The following is a 9,665-nucleotide window of genomic DNA, read 5'->3' on the forward strand; positions in this document are numbered from 1 at the left end:
GGGTTAAACACTTTAGCCTCAGCAGGGCTCCCCACACACACGCAAGTGGTTAAGTGAGGGTGTTCTTTCTGTCCACAACTCATACGGTGTTTTGAGCACCGACTTTCTTGATACTCTATTGAGAATATAAATGGAGGTTTTAACGCCTCCATCCACAGGCTCAACTATAAGGTGGAGTAACTTATCATACTGCCCACCATATCCATCAGGGTACGATTGATTCTTTTAACTACTCTATTCTGCTGAGGTTCACCCGGTATAGAATACTGGGCTACTATGTCATTCTTTTAGGATATGCCGACCGTAGTACTCCTCCACGGTCAGACCTGACTATCTTAATCTTTAATATCTTAAATTTATCCAATACATCTTTTCTTTCTTTGATTGAATAAATATAGCCATAATGGGAGTAATCATCTGTGAATGTTATGAACAAATCATAACCATATACACTCTTTACAGGAAAGCTGACCATAGATGTCTGTGTGAATAATCTATAAAATTCATGCGCTTCATTTAGCATCTTTCTTAGTCTCTGCATTGTTCTTAATCTGAGAGCTCTAATGGAGGAAGAATATCATTCTTAACTTGTCTTTCTATTCCCCTCTCGAAATATGGCCTAAACGACAGTGCCATAATTTTGACAACGCATCGTGAGCTCTCTTATGCCACCATTTCCAGAGTAACACTCTGTCACCAGCTGCTTTATCAGCTGAGTAGCATATGTCTTTGAAGTGCCAGTGAACTGACTCTTTATTCTATCGTGGTACTCAGTGACCGTGTCACATTCTAATATTGAGCCCACAATTACAGGTTTAATCATGTTCTTTATCACAGCCAAACATTTCTTGTTGGCAGTGACCCACTTCCTATGCTCAAAAGTCATAGGAGATCTTTTGAGATTCAAAATCCCTTTCTTTAGTTGTCCAAGTGGCATCTTTTGTCTCCCTCACCGGTGCCACAAACTCAGTGGAATACGGTGAGGTGACTACCCAGTCCACCTTAGACAAGATGAGAAAACCAGGTTAAAACTTTTCTTAACATAAAATAACACATCATTTGCATGCCTTGATTCCAACGTTGGTCAAAATCAAAACATACAATTATTCTTATACACTAATTCTACATCACCGTTGGGCAGAAATAGAATTAATGCATAAATCTTTAACTTTGACAACTGTTCTTACACACTAATTCTACATCACCGTTGGGCAGAAGTAAAATCAATGCATAAATCATTAAAATTATCAACTTTTCTTATACACTAATTCTACATCACCGTTGGGCAGAAGCAGAATTAATGCATAAATCATTAACATTACGATATTGTTATTAACAACGTTGGTCAGAAAATAACAACATCATAATTATATCAAAACTCTTTTTCTCCAATTAAATACCACATTGGTTCAAAATAACTGGAGAATCAACAGTTTCTTTAGCAGCGGAAAACTTTTCTTTTTCTCCAATTAAATACCACGTTGGTACAAATTAATCTGGTCCGGATGTGGGTCACACTCTGACACACACGGTCTATATTATTAAGGCCCTGTTTGGTTTCGACCTCCTAAAACTTTAGTTCCTAAAAGTTTTAGGCAGCATTCTAAAACCTCCTAAAAAAGTGTTTAGTTCACCTCATAAAACTGACTAAAAGCAGTAAATGTTATTGAACAAAGACACTTTTACCCTTCTTTAGGAGAGGGAGAGAAGGAGAGGGCAATAAATAAGGGGTAGTGAGGGTCCAGGAAGGACTTTAGGAGGTTTTAGGAAGGGGTGGAGCTCCTAAAGAAAAACCAACCTCCTAAAACTTTTAGAAGGTTTTAGGAGGAGGTGTTTGGTTCTTTAAACAGATTCTATCCAGATTTTAGCTCCTAAAACTTATAGGAGGAGTAACCAAACAGGGCCTAATTCAAGTACCATCACATGAATTAATCGTATGAATATCCCTCACACATTAGCCATCTTTGTCAACACTGGGATTATAGTATTTGCTAGAAAGTGTCGTAGCTGCCTATTTGTTGCTCTCATCTGACATTCAGACATGGAATATGAGCAAAATCCATGAATTTTGTATTTTATAGAACTTAACCATGCACATGCACATTCATTCTAATTTGTTGTTGAATCCAGTGTTTTTTTTTCAGGCATCCCCAATGCCTCACTGGCATCATGATTATTGGACGGCCCAACACTACAGGGATTCAGCGAACCATTGCCTTCGCTAGACAACAACCCACATTCACGGCTTCAGTGCGCTGCTCCAGCTTTGTGAAACAAAGGGATAATTGCAACGAACCGAAATGCCATCACAATTCATTAAGATAATTGAAGAGCCAATGTCCTTCTGGGTCCAAGGACTGGTCAGGAAACAGAGGAATTCACATGGCAGAGTTGACAGTTGACACACTCGTTGAAGCCTCTGGTCCAGGCAGGTAGGCAACTCAACTATGCCAACAAGTGGCCAAGCTTGTCTTACCGAAGTTTGGAGACTTCAACCACACTTTCCTCCCATTTAGGGCGTCGAGCCATCAACTATGCACGGAGGCAGTTCTCTCTTGTGAAACTGCCTGCAGGTCACTCAGAGTAAATGAAACAGTTACAATTAACCATTTCTGCAGAGATGGACAACATAAGATTAGATTACCTCTTGTGGTCACCGCCATTCGATCTAAAGGCGGTCCATGCATGGTCCAAGGTGCACATGAGAAAAAGTACCACAGCCATTAGTTGAGCAGCACCCAGCACTGTAGTACTCTTGGGTGGTTGGACATGATGTGATGCTTCCTGGTTCCAGCATATGTGACGAGAATACCATTATTTATGAGACCAGAAGATAGCAACTGCATTCAGAAATCTAGCATGTCAACTGAAAAACTGGGCACATGGAGGATTTACAAGTTTGTTCCTGAAAATTCTACAGAATTGAAATATCAAAGCACATTGCAAACAAACTCGTTCAACTTCACCAAAATAAGATATGCTCAACAGCTGCAGCATAAGAGACTCAATTCTATCAAAGTTGCTACAATTTTGTGAGGGGAGTATGTTAAATATATCAAATTGCAAACACGAGTCCTGAGAGACCAATGCAATTCCCCAGCCTGCACAAAAAGGAGGATCCAATGAATGCCTTGCTCAAAAGAAGTACTCAAGTGCATGTAAATGTACTATGGTATTATTGTGGAACAAATTCAAGCATAACCAGTCGTACTGGAGTATACAATATAAAAATTTGAGGTAACAGAGGAGCAAAATGAAAAAGGCTGGAGAGTAAGAAACTGACGAAATAGGATGATCCAGACATCCAGTATTGATTTCCTTTCCTCTAAAGATAAAAAAACCATGATACCAAAGCACTCTGAACCTTCTGGAACCACAGCAGCATAACAAACGATGAGTTGAGGTTGATGTATCAAAGTTTGGTAACAAAAAAATAGGAAGGACAGGGGAGCCTACGTCCAAAATGAAGATTCAACGCTGGACAAACCTTTTACTCTTAGAATGCGTCTAGAAGGAGACATTCAAGTTCACAAAATACTTTCTGGTTTCCTATTTGACCCTTTATCGCCATCTTGTGGTTTTTTTATTGTTTTTTGAGACATCACTTTGACTACTTTCTTTTGATCACTATATTACTATATATGCTAATAAATCTAAATTTTTGAAGCATTCCTGAAGACAAACCTAACCATAAGCCACATCATTCTCATATAATCAACGTTGATATTTTCAGACCTATCAATGGTCAAACTTTAAAAACTTTGACACCAAGGATTCTAGGATATCAAATAAGAAAGAACTGGAAGTAAAAAAAGGAGCAAATTATCAAGGCCCAACCACCGACAGCTGCCCTCAAGGCATTGTAAACCCTGAGATGAAAACCATGTGAATATGCGTAACATGATAAGATAATTTTACTCTACATAGTAATGCAGGTGTGGAAGCAACAGGATAGAACTCCAATAAATGTGAAGATGGTAACTTGTGTTAGCACTAAATGAACTAAAATTCCATCATCAGTAAACTCTTTGAATGGTTATGTTTTAGCATTTTTTGTTCTTGTTTTAAAATGTATTAAGATGTTGACAGCAAGACATCTCATCAATTTGATGGAACGAGAATACGAGATTCAACAAGATGCAATGAGCCAGGTAGATTATCAGCGGAAAATGATCCTCAACAATTTTTCTGTTGGTAATTAGAAAACTTGAAACTGGGTTTCTACATACATGAATTTATAATAAAGAAGACTATTTTACGTCAGTAACTTACTTCAATGAAACATCTGAGATGCAAAGTAGGTTCTTCCTCTTTAAGATTGGCACATGGTTAGCTCATGTCAATGGTGGCCTCATCAATCTTAAATAAAACACAGTTCATTTTCTATTCAAAATGGAAATGACTGGCCAATATACTGCAACTGCAATTCATTTGATGCCCCCCAGTTCCATGATATTCTAGATCATAATAGGCGATAGCTGAATCAGCTTTCATCTGACATTCTGACATGGAATATGAGCAAAATCCATGAATTTGTATTTTATAGACTTTAACCATGCACATGCACATTCATTCTATTTTGTTGTTGAATCCAGTGATTTTTGTTCAGGTATCTCCAATGCGGCAGTGCCTCACTGGCATCATGATTATTGAATGGCCCAACACTACAGAAATTCAGCGAACCATTGCCTTCGCTAGACAACAACCCACATTCACGGCTTCAGTGTGCTGCTCCAGCTTTGTGAAACAAAGGGATAATTGCAACGAACTGAAATATAATCATAATTCATTAAGATAATTGAAGAGCCAATGTCCTTCTGGATCCAAACACTGGTCAGGAAACAGAGGAATTCACATAGAAGAGTTGACAGTTGACACACTCGTTGATGCCTCTGGCCCAGTCAGGTTGCCAACTCAACCATGCCAAAAAGAGGCGAAGCTTGTCTTTGTCTTACCAAAATTTGGAGACATCAATCACACTTTGCTCCCATTTAGGGCATCGAGCTATCAACTATGCACGGAGGCAGTTCTCTCTTGTGAATCTGCCTGCAGATCACTCAGAGTAAATGAAACAGTTTACGATTAACCATTCCTGCAGCTATGAACAATATAAGATTAGATTACCTCTTGTGGTCACGGCCATTTGCTCTAAAGGCTGTCCATGCATCGTCCTAGGTACACATGACAAACACAAGAAGTACCACCGCAATTAGTTGAGCAGCACCCAGCACTGTAGTACTCTTGGGTGGTTGGACATGAAGTGATGCTTCCGGGTTCCAGCATGTGTGATGTGAGTACCATTATTTATGGGACCAGAAGATAGCAACTGCATCCAGAAATCTAACGTGTCAAATGAACAACTGGGCACATGGAGGATCTACAATATAAGTTAGTTCTGGAAAATTTTACAGACTTGAAAGGTCAAAGCACATTGCAAACAAACTCGTTCAACTTCACCAAAGTAAGATATGCTCACAGCTGCAGTATAAAGGACTACAATTTTGTGGGGAAAGTATATTAAATATAGCAAATTGCAAGCACGAGTCCTAAGATATCAATGCAATTCCCCAGCCTGCACAAAAAGGAGGATCCAATGGATGCCTTGTTCAAAAGAAGTACTCAAGTACATGTAAATGTAATATGGTATATGGTGTTATTGTGGAACAAATTCAAGGATAGCCAGTTCTACTGCAGTATACAATATAAAAATTTGAGGCAACAGAGGAGCAAAATGAAAAAGGCTGGACAGTAAGAAACTGATGAAACAGGATGATCCAGACATCCAGTATTGGTTTCCTTTCCTCTAAAGATAAAAAAAAACCATGATACCAAAGCACTCTGAACCTTCTGGAACCACAGCAGCATAACAAACGATGAGTTGAGGTTGATTTATCGAAGTTTGGTCACAAAAAATAGGAAAGACAGGGGAGCCTACATCCAGAATGAAGATTCAACACTGGACCAACCTTTTACTCTTAAAATGCATTTTCACTAGAGGGAGAAATTCAAGTTCACAAAATACTTTCTGGTTTCTTATTTGACCTTTATCTCTATCTTGTGGTTTTTTATTGTTTTTTGAGACATCACTCTGACTAGTTTCTTTTGATCACTATATTACTATATATATTCTAATAAATCTAAACATTTGAAAGCATTCCTGAAGACAAATCTAACCATAAGCTATATCATTCTCATTTAATCAATATTGATATTTTCAGACCTATCAATGGTCAAACCTTATAAAGTTTGACACCAAGGATTCTAGGAAATCAAATAAAAAACAACTGGGAGTAGAAAAAAGAGCAAAATTATCAAGGCCCAACCACCGACAGCTGCCCTTAAGGCGCAAAACTAGAAACATCACATAAAGTGTGAAACTAATACAAAACTGGAGCAATAATGACAACAATATGCAAATTCGTTGTAAACCCTGAGATGAAAACCATGTGAATATACCTAAAATGATAAGATAGTTTTACTCTACATAGTAATGTAGGTGTAGAAGCAACAGGATAGAACTCCATTTCAATATGAACATGGTAACTTGTGTTAGCACTAAATGGACTAAAATTACATCATCAGTAAACTCTTTGAATGGTTATGTTTTAGCATTTTTGTTCTTGTTTTAAAAGGTATTAAGATGTTGAAAGCAAGACATCTCATCAATTTGATGGAACGAGGATACAAGATTCAACAAGATGCAATGAGCCAGGTAGATCATCAGTGGAAAATAATCCTCAACAATTTTTTTATTGTAACTGTAAGACATAATCTGCTGCTCCCCAAATCTCTCTTTGCTGCAGATTAGGAGTTGGAACTGGTCAGCATGGCTGTCCATTCTCTAGTGCTGTAGCTTGTAAGGCAATAGGCCATCTAGTACTAGTAGTTGGTAGAAACTACATCAGCCATGTTGGTAGTGGGCTGATCTAAGCAAGGTACCTGCTGTACTAGGAGTAGATGGGGCTGTACCCAGCCATACTCTTGTGTACCTTATAGTTGGTACAAGAGTTGTATATATACTACACCTTAGGCAATGCAATACTCAGTTCAGCTGAAGCAACATTCAGAGCAGCAAAGCTGCTGCTCAGCTGCGTGTGTGCTGTGCTCAACCCCTTCTTCTACCTCTAGCCAAATTGAGTGTGTGTGTGCTGGTAAGCTAGCTGCTTACCTGCGCAGGGATCCCAGGGGCCAAAAGTAACTAGAAAAGCTTGAAACTGGGTCTCTGCATACATGAATTTATAATTAAGAAGACAACTTTGAGTCAGTAACTTAGTTCAATGAAACATCTGAGATGCAAAGTAGGTACTTCCTCTTTAAGATTGGCACATGCTCAGCTGGTGTCAATGATGGCATAAATTGTTGATCTAATCACAATCTTGGCTACAAAGCTCATCAGCCCTTGATTGCCTATTAGACAAAAGGCCTCCCACAGGAATTAGCCTGGAACTTATTGTTGACTTAGTAAGGTTGCAACTACTCAAAGAACTCTCTGTTACTCAAGTGTGCTGCAATAACTTATCCAAGGGGTGTGCTCTGTATGTCTGATGAGGGCTATTAAACCATCCAAAGTTTCATATACCTCTTTCCTTTTCTTGTGCCTTGTGTCTTTAGCCAAAAACTCATGTACCTCATTTCCTACCTGAATCAAGCTACTACCAGGTGTTTTCTCAACTCCCCGGTCACGCATTGTTCTGCGTGCATCCATCACACTGCCCCACCTTCCCTCTAGGGCGCTACAATTGGAAACCAACACTTGATAACTAGAATTAAAAGGTTCTATTTCAACTACCCTTGCACTGACATACTCTGTCAACTCTGCATCACCATGTGTAATGCAAGAACTAAGCAAAGTTACCCAAATGACAACCGCAGGCTTAAGAGGCATGCTTTCAATAAATCGAACTGCCTCCTGTAACTTACCAGCTCGACCAAGTAGATCCACTATGCATCCATAATGCTCCATTCTTGGCACAATCCCATAGTGCTCAACCATTTGCTTAAAGATGCTCCAACCTTCTTGCAACAAACCTCCATGAGCACAAGCAGCAAGTGCAGCAACAAAGACTGTATCATCCAGTGTGACTCCTTCTCTGCACATATCATGGTAGATCAACAGAGCTTCTCTAAACTGTCCATTATAAGCAAAACCAGATATCATTGTTGTCCATGTAATGACACATCTTGTTTTCATTTTATTAAAAACTAACCGTGCCCTTCCTACATCTCCACATTTTGCAGACATGTCCATGAGAGCATTTCCTAATGCAACAGTTATATGACTGTTGTTTTTACTAATGTAAGAACTGATCCAGTTGCAGTATTCAACACTGCCCAGCTGAGCGCAGGCTGAGACGACACTTACTAATGTTGCTTCATCAGGCATGAATCTTCCCTCAAGCATCATCTGCTGAAACGTGCGCAGTGCCTCATCATACCTTGAGTTGTGGTTGTACCCTGTTATCATTGCATTCCACGAAACCAAGTTCTTATCAGGCATGTGATCAAACAGCACTCTAGCTGAATCTAGATCCCCAATCTTTGCATAGGCAGAGACCATAGCTGTCCACGAAACCACATCCTTCCGATCCATTAGATCAAAAAGTGACCTTGCAGACTCAACATTGCCACTTGCTGCATACCCTGAGATCATGAGATTCCAAGAAATGGCATCCCTGATCGGCATCCTATCAAACACAGCACGTGCCGACACCATGTCCCCCACCCTCGTAAATGCAGCGACAACGGTGTTCCAGGAGACAACGTTCCTCTCCGGCATCGCCTCAAACAACTCCATGGCCCCTGTCGCATCTCCGCTCGACATGTACACACCAACTATGGAGTTCCATGAAACCACGTCCCTTTCAGCCATTTCATCGAACACCTTGCGAGCGACCCCAACATCACCCCGGTCGCTGCATTTGTAGTACACGTTGAGGAGAGCGTTCTGCACGACAACGTCGGAGCCGAACCCACACCTCAAGACCTGTCCATGGACGCACCGGCACAGCGGCAGCCGCCTCAGTGATTCGCACGCGCGAAGCAGGAAGGTGAAGGTGAACCCGTTGGGGGACACCCCTGCCGCACGCATCGCGGCGTAGGCCGCGAACGCGTCCGCCGCGGAGCAGTCCCGGCCGCCGCCGCCGCCGCGCCCGGCGAGGCGCTCGATGAGGGTGTTGTGCGCTACGGTGGAGGCGCTGGCGCCGGCAGCGCGAAGGATCGCCGCGGCGGCTGCCTGGCGCGGGGACGAGGAGGAGATGGAGAACGCGGCGGAGACGAGGGCCGGGAGGAGGCGTGGACTCGCGGAGAGGCCGCGGGCGAGGAGCTGGGCGTGGGTCTGCAGCAGGTGGCGCGGGGACTTGAGGTTGAGGCCGCGCAGGATCTTCAGCAGCTCCTGCTCCATTGGTGACTCGGTGTGTTGGAGGAGGCGATTTTTGAATGTCCCTGATCTTCCCGTCTGCCGTCTTTCTTTTTTCTTAATTTTTAACTGAAAAAATACGGCGCCATTAAACTGAACATTGGCTCAACGTTTTCATTAGCATATAGTTAATGTTAACATCATCGGTTTATAGAAATTTTCTTGGGTTAACTAATTCCAAACAAGCACTAAAGGCATCTCCGATAGTTCCTGGAAAACCAGTTGGTAAATCAATAAGTTTTTTAAGTCG

At 41.2% G+C, this 9,665-nt stretch overlaps 1 protein-coding gene across 3 annotated transcripts; it reads right to left on the minus strand.

The window, feature by feature from the left end:
- Positions 1-2,093: 2,093 nt before the first annotated feature.
- LOC136549572 (pentatricopeptide repeat-containing protein At3g29230-like) lies at positions 2,094-9,407 on the minus strand. 3 transcript variants are annotated; one of them, XM_066540897.1, is made up of 4 exons: positions 7,169-9,407; positions 5,125-5,326; positions 2,645-5,046; positions 2,094-2,567 (listed from the first exon to the last, which is right to left on the minus strand). In XM_066540897.1, exon 1 carries the CDS (start codon positions 9,398-9,400, stop codon positions 7,493-7,495), a length of 1,908 nt encoding a protein of 635 aa, XP_066396994.1. In that variant the 5' UTR covers positions 9,401-9,407; the 3' UTR covers positions 2,094-2,567; positions 2,645-5,046; positions 5,125-5,326; positions 7,169-7,492. The 3 variants fall into 3 exon arrangements, with proteins under 3 accessions (XP_066396994.1, XP_066396993.1, XP_066396992.1); XM_066540896.1 differs by having other exon boundaries at positions 2,645-3,101; positions 4,273-5,046; positions 5,125-9,407; XM_066540895.1 differs by having other exon boundaries at positions 5,125-9,407.
- Between the last annotated feature and the right edge of the window lie 258 nt (positions 9,408-9,665).

The sequence above is a fragment of the Miscanthus floridulus genome, chromosome 4, assembly GCF_019320115.1.
Source record: "Miscanthus floridulus cultivar M001 chromosome 4, ASM1932011v1, whole genome shotgun sequence".
NCBI lineage: Eukaryota > Viridiplantae > Streptophyta > Magnoliopsida > Poales > Poaceae > Miscanthus > Miscanthus floridulus.

What these genes read in the sequence shown, in the direction of transcription:
- LOC136549572 (XM_066540897.1), bottom strand. Translation starts at nt 9,400, where the DNA reads ATGGAGCAGGAGCTGCTGAAGATCCTGCGCGGCCTCAACCTCAAGTCC.